General features: G+C 35.4%; 1 protein-coding gene and 1 non-coding gene across 2 annotated transcripts in view; both read left to right on the top strand.

Moving 5' to 3' along the window:
- Positions 1-20,772, top strand: part of VPS45 (vacuolar protein sorting 45 homolog) — a 61,577-nt gene that overhangs the window by 8,758 nt on the left and 32,047 nt on the right. The window contains exons 5-13 of the mRNA XM_045544956.1: positions 252-320; positions 438-575; positions 1,362-1,472; positions 3,688-3,822; positions 4,236-4,349; positions 5,101-5,268; positions 15,218-15,376; positions 15,588-15,695; positions 16,489-16,610. Coding sequence (XP_045400912.1) covers positions 252-320; positions 438-575; positions 1,362-1,472; positions 3,688-3,822; positions 4,236-4,349; positions 5,101-5,268; positions 15,218-15,376; positions 15,588-15,695; positions 16,489-16,610 — 1,124 coding nt within the window. The remainder of the gene's footprint in view (positions 1-251; positions 321-437; positions 576-1,361; positions 1,473-3,687; positions 3,823-4,235; positions 4,350-5,100; positions 5,269-15,217; positions 15,377-15,587; positions 15,696-16,488; positions 16,611-20,772) is intronic.
- On the top strand, positions 11,302-11,442 carry LOC123636094. The gene has a single exon (XR_006734315.1). It is a non-coding gene; the product is annotated as a U4 spliceosomal RNA (small nuclear RNA).

Consider the following 20,772-nt stretch of genomic DNA (forward strand, 5'->3'; position numbering starts at 1 on the left):
ATATACACACACACACACACACACACACACATATATAAAACTATAGATCTATTATTCCTACTGTTTTATAATTATTTTAATTCTCCCACATTGACTATTGTTACTCAGTTATTAATTAAGCAATTTTTATATCTCTTTACACCTGTATTTCACTATTTGGTTATATCATATAGTATTATATCACATGAAAATATTACTGCTTGATCTAGTTGAAGTTCATGGAATAACTGTTCTTGGTGCTTTATTTGCAGGAATTTTATGGTGATTACATTGCTGTGAATCCACATTTGTTTTCCCTCAATATTTTGGGTTGCTGCCAGGTATGGAAGGAAAGGATAAAAAAAATAATTTATCAGTTGGGAGTTAATTTACCAAGTAATTAGACTTGTAAGATAAAATGTAAATATTTTCTCTGAGTATATGTTTTTGACAAAAAGGGTCGAAATTGGGATCCAGCCCAGCTATCTAGAACAACTCAAGGACTCACAGCTCTCCTTTTATCTCTGAAGAAGTGTCCCATGATTCGTTATCAGCTTTCATCAGAGGCAGCAAAGAGACTTGCAGAATGTGTTAAGGTATGGCATTCCCTGTCCCTGGCTCCAAAACATCGAGGCCATTTATTTCCCTGTCACATTTCATAAACTAAGGAAACGACCAAGGAGATGATAATATGTTAGGTTTACTGAAAAAGAGGTAGGTATATGTAATTGAAAACAAAAGTAACAAATTAGAGCTAAGATTCTTAGGTTTAACATAAGAAATATTCACAGCCTATTTAATGCTTTTTGGTCCTATTAAACCACTGGTCGGGCCGGGCGCGGTGGCTCACGTCTGTAATCCTAGCACTCTGGGAGGCTGAGGCGGGTGGATCGCTCAAGGTCAGGAGTTCGAGACCAGCCTGAGCAAGAGCGAGACCTCATCTCTACTAAAAATAGAAACAAATTATCTGGCCAACTAAAAATATATATAGAAAAAAAAAATTAGCTGGGCATGGTGGCGCATGCCTGTAGTCCCAGCTACTCGGGAGGCTGAGGCAGTAGGATTGCTTAAGCCCAGGAGTTTGAGGTTGCTGTGAGCTAGGCTGACGCCACGGCACTCACTCTAGCCAGGGCAACAAAGCGACACTCTGTCTCAAAAAAAAACAAAAACAAAAACAAAAACCACTGGTCGAATAGAGTTTCAAATCCTAACCTTTTAAACAGTATGCTACTAAATTTTGTGAAGCTTTTGAATCCTTTTAGGGGAGGCCTATGCAGAAAGAACTATTGTTAAATGTGATTTCTATTTATAAGTTTTCTATGTATATCATCTGTATCTGCAACTAACTGGTTGACCAAACCATCTTTCTCTCTCACCCACAGCAAGTGATAACTAAAGAATATGAACTGTTTGAATTCCGGCGTACAGAAGTTCCTCCATTGCTACTTATTTTAGATCGCTGTGATGATGCCATCACCCCATTGCTAAACCAGGTGCAGAACCCTTTGTTAGCACAAGAGAAAGATGATTTAAGTGATATTCATCAAAATGCAGATAATGGAAATAAACAGCATTTGCCTCCTTATTCTTAGCTATTCTTGGTTTTGCCTTGTGTTTCTTCTTCCATCCATAGTCATTGTTAACTTTTTCTTCTGCCTTATCCTTCCTGTCTCTTTCTGCCACCACCCCCCCAATCAAAGCAACTTCTGAATTCTATAGATTCTAATTTCCCATGTTTCCTTCTGTATGATCTTTTCCATTGTTACTACCATTGCCTTGATGTAGACCCTAATCTCTTGTAGGAAAACTAAAACAGTCATCTACTTGATTCCCTACTTTTAATTTCTTCTCACTCTAACATATTCCACAGACACATGTTATTAAATTACTTTTTTTAAAGCACAGGTCCGATCCTATTACTTCTGGCTTAAAAATCTTCATTGGCTCCCATTTGCCTGCTAGATTAAAAAACAAACTCCTGGATTTGGCATCCAAGAGCCTTCACAATGTGGGCCAAACCTCATATAAAACCTAAAGTTCACTGCTATATGGATATGCCACATGGTTTCCTGCCTTCATGCTTTTACTGTGATCACTGTCTAAACTCTGGAATTTTTGAAATAGCTTCTCTTCCTATCTTTACCTATCAAAATACTTCTTTAAAACCACTCAGAAGCCATCTGACATCTCCTTGAAGCCTGTATTCTTTCAGTCAGACATGTTCTTTTCTCCTGAAAATCAGTGTAGACCTTTATGTCTCATGCTGCAGTTGCTACATTTGTACCTTTGGTTGTTTTCACCCTCTCCTAGATTATACATTCCTTAAAGGCAGACTGTGTCTCCCCAGTGTTTGTTCTCCTGCAAGTATAACCACAGTCACTTGCATATAGTAGGTGTTCTATTAATAGTAACTTTGAATTTATAGGGAAAGTCACATTTTACATACCAATTTCTTCCTAACTTAATGCTAAGGGAAATCTGTGGGTGTGTAATGAAACTTTTCTACAGTATAAGATACCCCTGTACTCCTAAAATTCAAAGTAATATATGTTCACTAAAGAAACTTTTGATAATATCAAAAAGTAGAAAGAAAAATAATTGCCTATAACTCTGTTTCTCAAAGAAAAGCAACAATTCACCCAACAAATTTCATTGAGGATCTGTTATGTGCCACACACTGAACTAAGTACTGGAGATAAAAGGTTAAAAGATACAATCTCTGCCCTCAAAGAGCTCATGATCCAATGATGAGAGAAGTGAACAGATAATTTTAATTACAGAGTAAATGCTATGGAAGATATCCATAGAAGTATAAAACATTTTGTTATCCTGATTTTAAGTGCCCTAATGGAACTTGCTTTTTAAAGGATTCTTTTGGGGAATCTTGTAGCAAATAAAGCATCTTCTTTTAAAACCTTAAATTATTTCTTAATAAATCTAATTTGCTTAAGATAAAATATTATGTATGAAAATATTTTTAGCATCTAGATTCTATATTTAGAAGATAATCTGCTGAAAAATACTTAGTTTTATCTAATGGGCCTATTACTGAAAGTAACCCATTCTGTATAAGTGGTGAAAAGGCAAAATTTTGGGATTTCTCCTTTCCAGTTTTACTACATAACTCTATATTTTATAAGACTGGAAACCAATCCTTCACAATTCGTATTAGGTAAAAATATACAATAAAATAGATTTAGAGACAAGTTTCTGAATATGCCAGTGTTTTGATCAACTCATAAGGTTTCTTCTGATAATATTAGTGTTCCCAGGATAAATATAGTACCACTCAGATCTGCAAGAACACACTTCTCATGCTGCAGAAAACCACAGAAGCGTACAGGAAATAGTACAGCTTGTAACTGCAGTACCAATATAGCTCTATCTGTGAAGCCAAAAATATACTGTTAATTCACAGGCAAAAATTGAAGCTAATGATAGATCTAATTTGTTCTCTTTCTATCAAGAATATATTAATCTTGTTATCCTTGTGTGAAATCTAAAAGTATTTTGACTTTTCAGTGTTTAACCAATTAAAATGACAATCTTAATACTTATGGTAGCAAAGTATTAATAAAATTTGGACTAAATAGAGAATCTCCAAGAAGACTAGTTACTAAGAATGTTATCAATTTTTTTATTTCCTGAATGTTTACTATTTCTGTATTTTGTCAGTTACCAGTTTTTTTGTCATATTTCTTTATTTAGTGGACGTATCAGGCCATGGTCCATGAACTACTAGGCATAAACAACAATCGAATTGATCTTTCCAGAGTGCCGGGGATCAGTAAAGACTTAAGAGAGGTGGTCCTATCTGCTGAAAATGATGAATTCTATGCTAATGTAGGTGGCTTTTAAATTTTTTAGAATTGTTTTTAGCTGCTTTTAATGTAAGAAGATCAATATTGGCTTCTTAGAATTGGAGCAGGTATGGGATTTCATATGAAAGGATGATAGAGGTGTCCTATAGATAGGCTGGATCTCAAGGGAAGGCAAAAGATTTGGATTCTGACCCTTTAGCAATATCTTTTTTCATGGAGACCACATAGTTATTTACTTCCCTCCTTTACAGTAGCTCTTTGTGAGAATAGTAATGGTATTCATCACCAGTATCCTGGCTGATGTCCAAATTTGGTAATTAAAATGGAATTTTCCTGCCCTTCAGTTCTGTGTTCAGGATTCTTTTTGACTTCTTTTAAATTGTCTGAAAGTCAGACTAGATGGTGAACTGTGCTTCCATCTTCCTTTTTTTGCAGAATATGTATCTGAACTTTGCTGAAATTGGTAGCAATATAAAGAATCTCATGGAAGACTTTCAGAAGAGGAAACCAAAAGAACAGCAAAAGCTAGAATCAATAGCAGACATGAAGGTAAATCAAACATATACATGGATGACTAACATGTGAGACTTTGGAATCATTCACGTAAGCAACATTTCAGGAATCTTCTGGGTCTGATTTCTACCTTGATTCATTTTGTTTGGTTTGAGAAATTTTCTGTAATGTCTCTTTTTAGTAAACAGTATAGTGAAAACTTCTTTTTTTTTTGAGACAGAGTCTCACTCTGTTGCCCGGGCTAGAGTGAGTGCTGTGGCGTCAGCCTAGCTCACGGCAACCTCAAACTCCTGAGCTTAAGCGATCCTCCTCCCTCAGCCTCCTGAGTAGCTGAGACTACAGGCATGTGCCACCATGCCCTGCTAATTTTTTCTATATATATTTTTAGTTGGCCAGGTAATTTCTTTCTATTTTTAATAGAGACAGGGTCTCACTCTTGTTCAGGCTGGTCTTGAACTCCTGACCTCGAGTGATCCACCCGCCTCGGCTTCCCAGAGTGCTAGGATTACAGGTGTGAGCCACCGTGGCCAGCCATGAAAACTTCTTAATAAGTCATGTGCTTCTTTCAGTCATATCTGGACTATTTAAAGACTCAGTCTACCAATATATACCACTTCTTCTCTTAAGCATAACAAAATGCCATGTGACTGAGAGTTGTAACTACTTTAGTCTGGGCTGAAAAACAGTCCCTCTGGTTTTTTGGGTTTTTTTTTTTTTCCTTCTTCATACATGCCTATCCTTGGTCAAAAAATAACAGAACCTCCCATTGATGTTTTTCCCATGGCAGGCCTTTGTGGAGAATTATCCACAGTTCAAGAAGATGTCTGGGACTGTATCAAAGCATGTGACAGTGGTTGGAGAACTGTCTCGATTGGTCAGTGAGCGGAATCTGCTGGAGGTTTCAGAGGTTGAGCAAGAACTGGCCTGTCAAAATGACCATTCTAGTGCTCTCCAGGTCAGTCCAATTTGATGAGCACCTACTATGTGTAAGGCACTGTGCCAGGCAGAGCAAGAGATACAAAGGCAAGTAATCCTTCTTCACCAACATGGAATTTAGTCTAACAAGGAATTGAGACAAGAACACAAATTAATATTTTTTAATATAGATATATAATAAGATTCACAGGAGAAGTATAATGTGCAATCCCCAGGGGTTCAGTTACTTGAGTATTTATGATAGGAGCCTAATCTACTAGAAAGAGCACTAGACTAGAATCAGAAGATCTGGATTTTAGTGTTTGGTTTATTATTTACTGACTTTGTGACCTGGAGGTGTTGATTTAATCTTTGAGCCAGTTTCCTCATTTGTAAAATAGATATAATAATACTTATCTCACAGCGTTGTTAGGAAGCCTTTAAAAGATACAATGTATATTAAAAGGCATTATCTAAGTTTTTTATGTTGAAGATCTGCTCTTTATCCCACAAACATGTGAATGCCTGCTATATGTACATACTGCTATGAGGATCTAGGAGTACAAAGACAACTAAGATACAATCTCATTCCTCAAGGAGCTCACACGACAGTAGAGGAGAAAGAAGTTTAAGCCAGGAATTATAATCCCATGCAGTAAGTGCTATAATAGAAGTATTTACAGGCCGGGCGCGGTGGCTCACGCCTGTAATCCTAGCACTCTGGGAGGCCGAGGCAGGTGGATCGTTCGAGGTCAGGAGTTTGAGACCAGCCTGAGCAAGAGCGAGACCCCGTCTTACTAAAAATAGAAAGAAATTATCTGGACAACTAAAAATATATAGAGAAAAAATTAGCCGGGCATGGTGGCGCATGCCTGTAGTCCCAGCTACTCGGGAGGCTGAGGCAGTAGGATCCCTTAAGCCCACAAGTTTGAGGTTGCTGTGAGCTAGGCTGACACCACGGCACTCACTCTAGCCGGGCAACAGAGCGAGACTCTGTCTCAAAGAAAAAAAAAAAAGAAGTATTTACAAAAGAATATGGAAATGTAGGGGAAGGAAAACAGAGTTTTCCCCAAGGCTTCTTAGACCTTCTTAGAGAAAATGACATTAGAACTGAGTTTGGACAGATAAATAGTAGGAATGCACCAAGCAGAGAAAGGGAGAAACGTTCTCAGCAGAGAGAATGCAGGCATGGAGATACAGAAAAAAATATATTTTTTAATATATATGTTTAATATATGTATATATAAAGTTGGGCTTTAATCTTGATGAGAGCTACCAGAGGATTTTAGAAGAAAAGTGACATAATCAGACTGTGGCCTCAAGAAATTTATAGTCTAATTAAAGAGACAAAACTGTACCACAAGAAAAAATTAGATATTGTTTCAAGATGATATTTAATTAAGTCAAAATCCTAATAGAATTTTCTTAGAGAAGGCAAGATGAAGATGGACCATAAAGAATGAATAGAATTTGGGGGAGGATTTCAGTAGCGATAACAGCAAAAGCAAGGATGCAGAAGTATGCAGGAAATAATAAACAGTTTGACCTGTTGAGAGTGGGTGTAGAAGAAAAATAGGAAATAAAATTGAATTGGTAAAGAGGAACCAGTTTATGAAGACACTTGTAAGAGGAATTTATACTTGCTGAGATAGGCAAAGAGATCCAGTATAGGATCTTACATAGAAAGTTAAGGTAATAACAGTAGTATTTTAGGAAATTTAATCTAGTAAGGGTTCTTTAGAGGTGTCAAACTGAAGTCAGAGAGGCTTGTAGACTTATAGTGATAGTAGAAATGTTTAGTAAGGAGCAAATCTGAGAAACATTTCAAAGGGAGAAAACAAATGACAGATTGAATATAAAGAAAAGAAGAACAAATCAAAGGTAATTTTAAAGTTCCTGTGAAATGACAAAATATGTCACTGACAACTAAGTAATTTAGGAATAAGAGTCCTTTGGGAAATAGCAATTTCTAAGCCACTTATAAGAAGCACATTTCCTTATTAGTAGGACCCTCTATTCTAAAACTTAGTTCTTTCTTTCTCTGCTCCAATTCTACTTTATTTTGTAAAATAAAGCCAGCCTGGTATGTTGAAAACAACACAGGCTTTGGAGCCAGACTGTACTGGCTTATATCCTATCTCTACTTACCAAAGTTTCTTTGGGAAAATTACTTACTTTGCCCAAGCCTCAGGAATAATGATTTCAAACTTTTAGATTGTGATGAGCATTCAATGAGATATGTAAAATGCTTCACATGTAATAGGTGCTTTGTACTTTGTAAAGGTTGGTTCCCTTCCTCTAAGCATAATTTTTTATATACGTAGTGCAACCAAAAGAAAGAAATGCACCTGTGTGTGCTATATTTATACTAAGGTCTTTACTAGGATTTGTAGTTGTTGGCTTTTGACTTTTTAATGTTTATCAAGATTTCCTCTGAAAATACCAGCATTTTGAGAATCATAAGGATGGTATTTGCTTTATATTTATGTAAAGTGCTTCTGTCATCACAGTTTTAGTTTTGTCCCCATGTTCTTAAATCTTTACAAAGGGCTCTCTTTAGGCTGACTTTATTATTTTTTAATTGTATTAAATTCTAATTCTTAAATAGATAATATAAGTATTTGGTGAAAGAGATGTAAAGTAAAAACTCAGTATGTTAATAGTTTCATATATATCCTTACAGTTATTCATTGTATGTGCAAGTCTGTGTGTATCTCTCTTTCTTTTTTAATTCAGATGATACCATACTATACACAGTGTTCTGCATTTTGTTCATTTAACCATGTACCTCAGAGACTGTTCTAGACCAGAACCTAAAGACTCATTCTTTCTAATCACTAAATGGTATCTTTGTAAAGATGTATCATAATCTATTTAACTTGTCCAACTTACTTAAAACAACACTACTAATAATAGTTTATAATTGTTTTGTGGGCTTAATAGAAGTACTCCTATATTTATCACAATAAAATAAGTTTTCTGCCTCTTATTAAATAAAAAACATAATTTTGTTCTGTAACTAAATTTAAATTTCCTTATGTTTCTTTATCATTTGATTTTTCCCTTGAAAACAATAGAGCCAAACTTAATCACTAGCCAATTTTAGTGTCTTTATTTGTATCTCTCTACCATATGGAAAGCAGTTAGAAAAGTTATTGTAATTCCTTGCCTGACACTTTATTTTTTGTTTACTTTAAAAGAAAAATAGATACTTTAAAAATATGAGCCCTATTTGTGATCCGCTTTATATTTTTAAAATTTATCTTTTGAAGGATTTCTTGTCCAGGGTATTGGGGTTTTACAGTGAGCAGTTGATTTGGACTACCCCATCATAAAGAATTTCTTTGGCAACATGGTTTAAATTGTCTATAAAGGGAACTTTTGTTTGATAGTGAGTGGCCACCGGGGGCATGACATCTAGAGGGATCATAGCATTCCATGGCTTGACCTCAGATAATAATGCGTCATGAAGCAATGAAATGAGGTTTTTGAGTAGAGATGGGGTTTGTTTTATTGAATAGTAAGTGTATCATGGTAAGAAAAAAAATGCTCATGTATTGGTAAAAACTAACTTATAAATTGCTGCCATTCTAACCTGTTATTTTAGAAGCTAACAGAAGTTTGATTTAGAAAGAATTTCATTTTGAAAGAACCAAAGTGCAGTGTATTACCATTAAAACATATCCATATCCTCAGAAAAAATTCATTTGATTAGTAAGGAAGATTTTTCATACCATGAAGAGAAACATCTTGAGAAAGTGAGCAGTCCCCTCTCCATGCTCTGCCTATGTTATCATATCACAGCTTTTCATTTGGAGAGACGAATCAGTCTATTTTATATCCTTCTTTCCTGAACCTTGTGTAAAACATCTCAATTATTCTGTTAATGACCCATAATAAAGACTCAATAAATACTTATTAGAAAAATGGGGAAGAGTTCTATTTGAAGTTATATAGAGTAGTGGCTAAGAGCTTGGGCCTTTAATGGCTTGGTTTTGAAAATGATTCTTAACCACTCTAACTCTGTCTTTTTGTTTGTAAAATGGGGAAAGATAACAGTACTTACCTCAAAGATTGTTGGGAGGGTACAATGAGCTAATACATGTAAAGCAACTTAATGTGGTACCTGATACTTATAACTTTCAACAAATATTAACTATCACCATTTGAGTATTATTATTTGATGGTACATTCTGTTTTCTTTATGGCATTCAAGACATGTTTTTTAGTCCACTGATGACCTTAGATCTCTGATTTCAGAAATGTTTTTTATGTGTTTTTGTTTGTTTGTTTGTTTGTTTCTCATTAAAATTATGAGAAAATTGTTTGGAGCACATTGAACTGATCATTTTACTTTGATCAACTAAGTGTAAAAATTATCCTTTTTTTCTCTAAACCAACATTTAGTCAATATTTCCAAAACAGTGTTGATCAGCAGAAGACCTACTGCAAAGCCAAATTTTAGTCATTAGGAAAAGGAATATTGACTCAAATATACTTAACCAGTCAGTGAAATTAGGAGCTGCCTACTTTCTATCATGTTTCCTACATAAGCTCTTTATAGTCCATATTCCCTCAGACCCTTAGATTAGACTCATTTTTGTCGTATCAGCATGTTGAAGACTTCTGCTAATTCCATTAATTTTGTTATTCACTGTTTACTACCCTAATATAATGGTAGATAACAAGGAAGGGATCCTGTTATTTAGGTGAAACTAAAGCAAAAAATGGAGACTAATTGCTAAGTTCATCTGTAATTTATATAATCATTTAAAATGTACATATGGGCCGGGCACAGTGGCTCACACCTGTAATCCTAGCACTCTGGGAGGCCAAGGTGGGCAGATCGTTTGAGCTTAGGAGTTCAAGACCAGCCTGAGCAAGAGCAAGACCCAGTCTCTACCAAAACCAGAAAGAAATTATATGGACAGCTAAAAATATATATACAAAAAATTAGCCAAGCATGGTGGCACATGCCTGTAGTCCCAGCTTCTCAGGAGGCTGAGGCAGGAGGATTGCCTGAGCCCAGGAGTTTGAGGTTGCTGTGAGCTAGGCTGACACCACGGCACTCTAGCCCAGGCAACAGAGTGAGACTCTGTCTCAAAAAAAATAAATAAAATAAAATGTACATATGTCATAATAAAAATTTGTTCGTGCTATGCTGCTTCATCATAGTTTTGATAGAAGGAAACAGAAGAGTAGAAAAGTAGTCAGCCAGAAACAATGGAAGAATCTGTAAATATCAGGAAAAAAGAATGGTTTTCCCATTGATAACTTGCAAATGAATGTTAGTTCCTTTTGGAAACTTGACCTCCAAAGACAGTACTTTTGCTTTGCTTTTCCTATTCCTTGATTAGGCTTAAACAAATGTGAGAGTTCAGTGCAAGGTTTTTGAGTCCTCTCTTCTTAAGCAGGCAATAGTTTTCTGTTTTGCTCTTTACTCAGTCACTGTTATTATGTGACAATGTACTTTTCTCTCTTGATCGCAAGGCTTATGGAAAATTTAATAAGAAAAGAGAAGGCAAAAAGTTCATTATGTAATTCAGTTGTATTTCCAACAAATAAATGCTATCATGTAGTACACACCTGCTATGTAATTAGAAGCTTCTCTAATTCCTTTTTCTCCTTTTCTCTGGTTAGTGCCCTGAAATCTCAATATAATGTGTGCCACTATTAGTCAAGAGATGAGTCAAGTAGCCACTGAGAGAAATTCTTCAAAATTAAGTCAAAGGATAACAAAAAGGCCCTGCTTCTCCAACCACTGATATAGCTGAAAGAAAAGAAAGAATTCAGCATGTACCTACAGGTTTCTTTTCATGAGAGAATAGATAAGTCTAGCCAGAACATGTACCTGAGCCATGATTTGGGTCCCAGGGGCTCAAAAGTAGGCAAAATAGTCTACTCAAAGTAGGCCTAGGTCAGATCTGGGCCAAGTCCTCAGGAAAAGCTAAGAGTCAAGCGAGGGAATCTAAATACCAGTACCAAATCTCAAGAAATAGAAGTGAATTCTTCTTTTTAATTATTATTAATGCATAATAATTATACATACTTATGGAATATAACATGATGTTTTAGCTCTGTGCATTGGCAGTATCATAGCCAATGAGGTTTATCTGAGGCATGATTATTGCTAATTGAAAACTTTTCCCAATACCCCACCATGACGACTTGCAATATAGTCGGCATTGGCAATTTCTGATGGCCCCTATGGGGGCTGAATGAAAAAAAAAAAAAAAAAGACAACCTGATGTTTTGATACATATATACATTGTGTAATGATAAAATCAGGTTAATTAGTATATCACCCTAAACATTCGTCATTTTTTTGTGATGAGAACATTCAAAAACCTCTCTTCTAGCTATTTTGAAATATATAATGCATTATTGTGAACTGTAGTCATCCTACTAAAATAGAACACCAGAACGTATTCCTATCTAATTGTAGCTCTGTACTCGTAGGCTAATCTCTCATGACTCCCACCCCTTACCTTCCTCATCCTCTAGTGACCACTGTTCTACTCTCTACTTCTATGAGAACACTTTTTAGATTCCACATAGGAGTGAGATCATACAGTATTTTGTTTTTCTGTGCCTGGCTTATTTCACTTAACATAATGTCCTCCAGGTTCATCCATTTTGCCACAGATGACAGGATTTCCTTCTTTTTTGTGGTTGAATAGTATTTCATATATATCGTTTCTATATACCACATTTTATTTATCCATTCATTTGTTGATGGACACTTAGGTTGATTTTATATCTTGGCTATAGTGAATAGTGCTGCAATAAACATGAAAGTGCAGATATCTCTTCAACATACTGATTTCATTTCCTTCAGATATATATCCAGTAGTGGGATTGCTGAATCATATGGTAGTTCTATTTTTAATTTTTTGAGGGACCTTTATACTGTTTTCCATAATAGCTAATTTACATTCCCACCAGCATGTGTAAGGGTTTCCATTTCTCCATATCATCACCAACACTTGTTACCTTTAATAAGAAACAGAGCCAAGAGTCAAGATCCAAGTGAAGGTAATTAGAAAGGGAACAAGTAGGAAGGGTACGTACTGATTATTGCAAATAGTCTTTGACTGTCTTCATACCAGTTTTGTGGGTTGATGCTTAGATTTGCTTAAAAGTACAGAGACAGGTCAGCCAGAAACTGAGTAGTTTTAAAGTGGTAAGAGAGTGACTGCAAGGGCAGGAAATGAAACATTGTGCCCGTAAGAAGAGTGATAACAGAGATACCCATTAGGATTTCTCAATATTTTAAACCTATGCCAAGTTGATTGAAATACGTATGAAATTGTGTATGTGTACTTGATAAATAATTTATACTCAAATTTCTTCATATTGTAATAGAAAATAGGGGAGTATTTGAATAGATATTCTAAATAGGCTGTATTCCATGGCTGCTATCTGGGAAAGATACTGGAAAAGGAAAAAAAAAGTAAAGAAATTCTTATGAATTTGTGGTCTAAATCCATAGAAGAGAAATTTCTTCCCTTTTGATCCCTAAGGATGATGGTAGTGAATTATTAACCCAGAAGAGCAACAATAGGAATTCCTCTCAGAAAGCTTCCTACTTGAGAGCTACCTGTGAGGTTCTCCGTATCATCATAGTCCCTATTCAGTGTGCACAGTAGAGTTCTTAGACATTGGACATGGTTGTTGTGAGGTACTAAAGAGATAATGTTATGTGAAAGCATCTTGTAAGTTGTAAAGTATCATACAGATGTTAGTTATGTCCTCGGAATCCGGTGCCCACCAAAGCTCTTGCCAGACTTTCAAACCAAGCCATTTCTTCCTATGATTTCCATATCCCTGTTAAGAGTGTCACAGCTTTCAGTCTGTCATACTAATTCCAGCTTTTATTTATTCTTCAGGGACTTTTGCACATGTCACCTCCTTTATGAAATCTTTCTTGATTTCTCAACAACAAGATACACTTTCTCTTCCCTTTGTCTCCCTTTCCCCTGATTTCACTGATTTTCAGCTTTTGTGTTTTGATTTATTTTGTTTTTTTGCATACATATGTTTTTGTTATAACACATATTTGCTCCTGAAAAATCTCATGTTCTACAAAATCATACACTAAAAATAAACAAGGTTATGGGAAAATAGGGTTATAATCAGACTACTTAAATTCTATATAACTAAAAAAAGGAAAAAAATCCACATAATGTAATCAGAGCCCTAATAAAAATAACAATCCTAATAAAAATACTAGTACTGGCATTTGCACCTAGAAATTGAGTCAGTTCATCATCTGCAGTTTTATTCTTGGGGCTCATGTTTTGTTCTTCAAATTGTAAGTTCTTGAAAATATTTGTTTCTCATAGAGACAATTTCATCAAAATTAAAAATGCCTTATGGAGACAGCCTTTTTCATCAGTCAGCGTTTGGTTATAATTTTGTTTTGTTTTACTTCTTAACACAGTGCAAAATATTAACATCCTTTTCATTTGCACTTGCCCGTTCCCTAGATAGTTTAACATAGTAGAAAGTACAGCAGTTCTTGAAACTATAAAACCAGATACTTCTTGCAGAAAACACTTCTGAGGATTTTCATCTTTTTTTCTTAACATATTGGTGAAGCTTCCTCTGTAACCATGAGGAAGCCTGTCCATGCTGTAAAAATTACATAGGAACCAATATGCCTTCTCTGTTAAACCGACACTATTTCCATATTTATCAATCTCTTAGAGCTAAAGTACATTTTTTTTTTTTTTTTTTTTGAGACAGAGTCTCACTCTGTTGCCCGGGCTAGAGTGAGTGCCGTGGCATCATCCCAGCTCACAGCAACCTCAAACTCCTGGACTCAAGCGATCCTTCTGCCTCAGCCTCCCGAGTAGCTGGGACTACAGGCATGCACCACCATGCCCAGCTAATTTTTTCTATATATATATTTTAGCTGTCCATATAATTTCTTTCTATTTTTAGTAGAGACGGGGTCTCAGTCTTGCTCAGGCTGGTCTCGAACTCCTGAGCTCAAACAATCCGCCCGCCTCGGCCTCCCAGAGTGCTTGGATTACAGGCATGAGCCACCGCGCCCGGCCAAGTACATTAAAGAAACATTCTTTATAGCAGAATAGATTATATTACTTTCAACACCTTTCACCCCATTGTCAGTGAACTCACTGAAGACAGGAATTGTCTCTAATTCATCTGTGTTCCCCCAACAGTGCCTGGCATAGTACCAAATGGAGGCTCAAAAAGTATTTGTTGACTTGAATTAAATTATGTATTCTGCTGCATAATAAATACAAATGTGTACTACATCGAAGGTGTGTAATGTGAGGATTGGCAAAACCTGGATATGATTTCTCCTGGCTCCCTTTCCTGTCAGTACCTGCCTCTTAAAATTATAAGTAGTCAATTTAGAGATTACATACTATTATATACTTGTATCTTGGTCAACCATTTTGAAATACATTGTTACTTCTGATGTTTCTTGAAGATTAACCCTAGTCCTATGTAAAATTCTACCAACTTGTCTCCATTTCACTGGTCAATCACTAACAGTAAGAGAAAGCAGTAGCTAGGAATCCAGATCTAAGGAAAGAAGAAAAGAATAAAAGGGGAAAAAAAGAGAAAGCAGTAGGGTTTTACAGCTTAACTGGTCAGTTCTACTGTGTGTTCTGTTGATTGAAGTGGTGGAAATAGTACATGTTCCTTCTTTCAGCAAGGAAATTACAACTCAGGCTATTGGAAAAGAAGAACTATTCATTATTCAATTCATTCTTGTCCTAAAGCAGTTACAATGGGAATATATTTCCTTATTTAATTCTTATCTTGGACAAAAGACATTTAATTTTCTATAGTTGAGACAGTTGCTAAATGTATGACCTGTACATTGTCATAGTAGTAATCTCAACCATGAACTCAGATTTGTTACTACCATTCAATAATTATTAGATCTAAAGCATTATACAACAGATCACTCAAGTGAAAGGGGGATAAATGCCAGCTCTGTCTTTTTTCAGAATGTAAAAAGGCTCCTGCAGAACCCCAAAGTGACAGAGTTTGATGCTGCCCGCCTGGTGATGCTTTATGCTTTACATTATGAGCGACACAGCAGCAATAGCCTACCAGGACTAATGATGGACCTCAGGAATAAAGGTGTTTCTGAGAAGTATCGAAAGGTAACTGAATTTACATATTAAGCCCACCAAATGGGAACCAACTCTATTATTATATTCTTAGTGCTAACAAATGTTAAATCATACTCTTTTTATTTACGGAAATATGTAATTCTTTCTTCTTATGTCTTCATTTCCTTAATAAAGCTATTTTCTTATGAAATGAACTTCCTGATCCCTAAACAATAAAAGTTGCTTTTCTTTTTTTTTATAGCTCGTGTCTGCAGTTGTTGAATATGGTGGTAAACGAGTCAGAGGAAGTGATCTCTTCAGCCCCAAAGATGCTGTGGCTATCACTAAACAGTTCCTCAAAGGATTGAAGGTATAGACATCTCCGCTATACTTTCCTAAGTGACAAACAATTGAAGCCCCTGAGAGTGAATGAATATGATCTTCAAAGTATCTTCAAGATTGCTGCTGATTTAGTACTATGTCAATTAAATGAAATTAAAGCAGACATCCTCTTGAAAGCCATTTCTTTTAGTGCTTTCTATATTGGAGCAGTATCAGCATTGGACCAAATAGCTGAGCAGAAAATAACTGAGATATTTCCAGGAAATACTCAAGACTAAAAAGACAATTCTTTTAGTCACAGCTATTTTATTTCATTTGTTTATAATTTAAGATTTGGTAGGTAGTTTCTCTTTGAAGGAAATTAAAGATGAAGCAAACATTTGTTAATCTTTTAAAAATACCTGTTTTCTTGAAATGGTCAAAAATTAATTTTAATGTGCTAGCCTTTCTTATGTTTCCTGAAGTTTTTCTGTTTTCCTGGGTGTTTCCAATCTCCTTTTATATATGGTCTTTTCCTTTTATTTCCTCTACCTGTCATTTAACATTTTCGCAAAAGAATGAGAATCAGTGAAGACAATGATAAAGGATTGAAGCAATTCCATTTTTAAAATTCCTTTACAACAGCTAACACTAAATTACAGAGTATTTTTAATGAGATTTTTCTGGTGGATTAAAATAATTTTTAAATTTCCTAAAATTCCTATTGTATCTATCTCATGAAATCTCTATTGAGTGAATATTCTTTTCTGATATGAGTACTATTAACTGTTATATTGCTAGTTTCCCAAATATGACATAAGAACCATTTTCCCCTGTTTTAGGGAGTAGAAAATGTATATACACAGCATCAACCTTTCCTACATGAGACCTTGGATCATCTCATCAAAGGAAAGCTTAAAGAAAACCTGTATCCTTATCTAGGCCCGAGCACACTCAGAGACAGGTAAGGTAACAAAGATACTAATAATAATAAAACCTGCAACACTGAGCAAATAGGAAATTTAGAGTAATGTTAGGGATTAAAGCTGAGGTTATTTCATTCTGCTCCTCCTTCCCCTGTTGTTTCAGTCTTAAGATTCTTTTGGTTTTCATATATCGACATTAGATATGAATTCTCCTGCTAAGCCTGAAACATTTATTTGTTTTGTACTAAAGAGACAGTGTTTTGGAGGGCTCCAAATCCTCATATTCTGTATTTTAGTTTCAGACCGGTTTACTTATGCCATTTAAGGTTCAGTTCAGAGGCATTTGGAGTTTCAAACATTAAAGTCAAAAATAGATTTGCTGCTTGATTGCCATCCAGAGCAGGTTGTTACTATTTGGGGTGAGGACTGGACTTTGCCAAATGTGGCCAGCACACAAACTGAGAGATCTATTTAATAAAGGCCATTTGTTACACAAGGGAAAAGGATGGCTTTCTTTTCTAGTATTAACAAAAGGAAGCAATTAGTTATCATATTAATCCAGTGGTTAGTTAATTTCAATAAAAACAAAACTTGTCCAGAACAACTTACTTAGGCCAACTTGAAATTTGAAATACTATATGCACAAATTCTACCTAGTTAAAAATTATATTCCTATTTTTTTTATTTGGACCACATGTTATAAAGGGCCTAACATATGTAGTTGAATCCTATTGAACAGATTAATGTGAAAATTTTACTATTGGTATAATTTTTCTATTATTTCAGCTAATAATAATGTAAGAGCCATGGAAGTAAGTGTTTTATAAATATAACAAATTTCTGAAAGGAGAAAATATTTTGAGGGCTGGGCGCGGGTGGCTCACGCCTATAATCCTAGTACTCTGGGAGGCCAAGGCAGGAGGATCACTTGAGGTCAGGAGTTCGAGACCAGCCTGAGCAAGAGCAAGACCCCATCTCTACTAAAAAATAGAAAGAAATTAACTGGAAAACTAAAAACATATAGAAAAAAGTTAGCTAGGCATAGTGGCACATGCCTGTAGTCCCAGCTACTCAGGAGGCTGAGGCAGGAGGATCGCTTGAGCCCAGGAGTTTGAGGTTGCTGTGAACTAGGCTGATGCCATGGCACTCTAGCCCGGGCAACAGAGCAAGACTCTGTCTGAAAAAAAAAAAAAAAAAGAAAGAATGGATTATTGAAGGCAAAAATAGAAGCAGGGAGACTACTGAGGAGGTAGCTGCAACAGTCCAGGAGAGAAAGTAGTTTGGATAGGAGGCTGATAGAGAAGGTAGAATCAATAGATTTATTTAATAGAGTAGATTGGTGGAACAAGGGTAAGAGAGAACTCAAGGATAACTCTTAGGTTTTGAGGAAAAATAATGAGTTTTGTTGTTAAGTTGGAGATGCCTATTAGATAACCAAGTGGAAATGTCATATACTAAATTAGGAGTTGACAAGATATTAGTGACATTGAAAGCCATGAGACTAAATAAGATCTTAAGGAGAAAGCATAGAAAAGGAAAAAGAAGAGAGCCCAGGACCAAACATTGAGTAGAGAATTAGGAGCCAGCGATGGACAGTGAGGAGGAAGTAGAAATGTAGGAGAAAAAACAGGAAAGCCTGGTGTCATAATGACCAACAAGTGGATGGTAAACTGTTCCCAGTCTTCTGAGAGGTAAAGAAGGTAAAGAAAGTAAAGAATACATCAGATTTCACAACATGAAGGTCTTTGATGGTATTCTTCCCCAGTTTCAGTGAAATTGAAAGCCAAATTAGAGAGGATTACAGGATATAAGATAAAATGGAGACAGCATATATATAAAACACTTTTTAAGATGTTTTTACATAAAGGGGACAGAGAAATGGGATGGTATCTAGTAGAGATTGTGAGCTCAGAGGAAAGAGAGATTCAAGAACATATTTGTAATCTGATAAGAATTATCCAGTAAAGAAGGAAAAATAGATAATGCAGAAGAGAAAGAGAAGGAGCTATGCAAATGAAGTCCTTAGAGCATCCAGAGCACAGAGGGTTTGCCTTCAATAGAAGCAAAGGTACTTCTTATACCTTAACAGGAGAGAAAACAATATATGTAGATATAATAGGTTTATAATTTTGATGGTGAGAACATGGGGGTTATCAACATCGGGGCTATCATGTCTAATGTTCTCAGTAAAATACAATGCCAAATTATCAGCTAAAGTAAGGGCTAAAAAGAGAAAACATTGTGAAATTGTCCTCTCATAGGCTAGGAATCAAATTTGCTAGGGAAATGTAAGTCAGACTTCTAGACAAGGTTGAGTGCCCTTTTTAGTTTTGTGGTCATTTTAGTTTAAAATACAGCCAGTGAGCCCAGTTGTGTGGTTTTTTTTCCAGCAACTTTTAGCTCTTCTGGATTAAATGTGGGAAAGGCATTTAGTTGGGTCCAATCAAGATTTTGGGAAATGAAAACAGGAAGAGGGTATTGGATAGTGAAAAAAGTATTTGTCAATGAATTAAAGGTTTGATGAGGTCAGAGAATTATTTCAGAAGCGTATTAGTGTAGGTGGATTAGAAGTTTAAAGGGGGTTACTGGGAAACAGATCTTGAATTCAAGATTTCATAGGTAATGCAGATACTTGTAATGAAGAAGTTTAGGTTGTAATCATGGATATGGGTTGTTTTGGCGGTGGAAAAAAAGGTCGGTGTGGGTGAGGTGACCGGTGATCAGGATATTAGATGAGTAATCTACACATGTTAAAGTCACTAAAAATCTTGAACAAAGAGAGGGTAAAAAGGAGGACAGTAAGCCTGAACTAAAGTCTTCAGGGAATAAGAGTGACCAGGAAAGGAGGTCAGGAGAAAACAGTGCATCTACATTATGAGCTTATAAAATAGTGGAAATTTTGAAGGAAGAAGGCAGAGAAATGGTTACAAAACTACATTGGGGGTTGAGGGGAGAGAAGATATCTATGCCACCTCCTGGCCCTGCTTAACAGAAGGGAGATGCAGAGGACTTGAAAGATTCCTACTTAACAATTCTACTTTTAAAAATTTACCATATAGATATTCTTGCACAAATACACAAAGATATTTAAACAAGGATGTTCACTGAAACATTATTTGTAATGGCAAAACACTGGAAACAAGCTAAATATCCATCAATAGAGGACTGGTTACCTAAATTACAGTGTAATACTACACATTCTTTTTTTTTTTTAAATGGCATGACTGTTCAGAGGGTACTGTGCAAAGCTTTGTAAGATATCTTGTTTAGAAATGCCAGATGCTGTAATATCCCTCTTGATAAAAAGCTATATAAGCATGAGTGTGACTATATACATGTTATATAAATATGTGTTTGACTATACATATATGCATAATATGTATATAATATATATATATATACACAAGCACATATATGTACATATACAGTAACTATTTCTGAGAGAATAAACAAGAAATTCCTAATAGTTGTTACCTCTTGAGATAGTAGTTAGTTGTATACATATCTGTCCTTCCCTTTAGTTATTGTATTAGGTATTGTAATCTTGAAGTAAGAAGTTTATTTTGTTAATTTGGGGGGTTTTCACGACATTTAACACAGTGCTTTACAAACAGTAGGTGTTCAATAGATGTTTGTTAAATTATGTAGGTATCTATACTAGTTGATATGACAAAATTTACAACTGGAAAATTTAATCCAGAAAATAAATTTAATTGATGCCACAGAAAATTTAGATTTTTACAGTTGTAAGTAACTCTATACAGTATTTTGGCTGTGCATTCACTTGGCACCACTATCAGCTCTAGCCACTTTCTTGGTCCTAGATCTTCACATGGAGAAGAGCCATTTATTTTAGTCATCTTTATGATAGGTTAAGTCTCAAATAGAACTTCTTGGTTTTATTGTTGTAATATTAGAAAGCATCAAACTAAATGTGGCAAGAACACAACTTTGTAAAACCAGAACACTTAAAGAAATTTCTTAGCCCTTAGCTATTAAATTAGTGGTTAACCTGTTTGGCTGTGTAGCTATATCCACAAATTGGGTTTGATCTTTCTCCTGCAGATGAATTCCCACATATCCTATTTTTCAGGCTAATTTTTTTTTCCTCACTTCAGAATGGCTTCTTGTCTTTGATTTAAAAAAAAAAAAAGCAATTTTTTCATTTGGTGAGAAAATGGAGCTATATGATCTTACATG

The sequence above is a fragment of the Lemur catta genome, chromosome 3 (genome assembly GCF_020740605.2).
Source record: "Lemur catta isolate mLemCat1 chromosome 3, mLemCat1.pri, whole genome shotgun sequence".
NCBI classification, from domain to species: Eukaryota; Metazoa; Chordata; class Mammalia; order Primates; family Lemuridae; genus Lemur; species Lemur catta.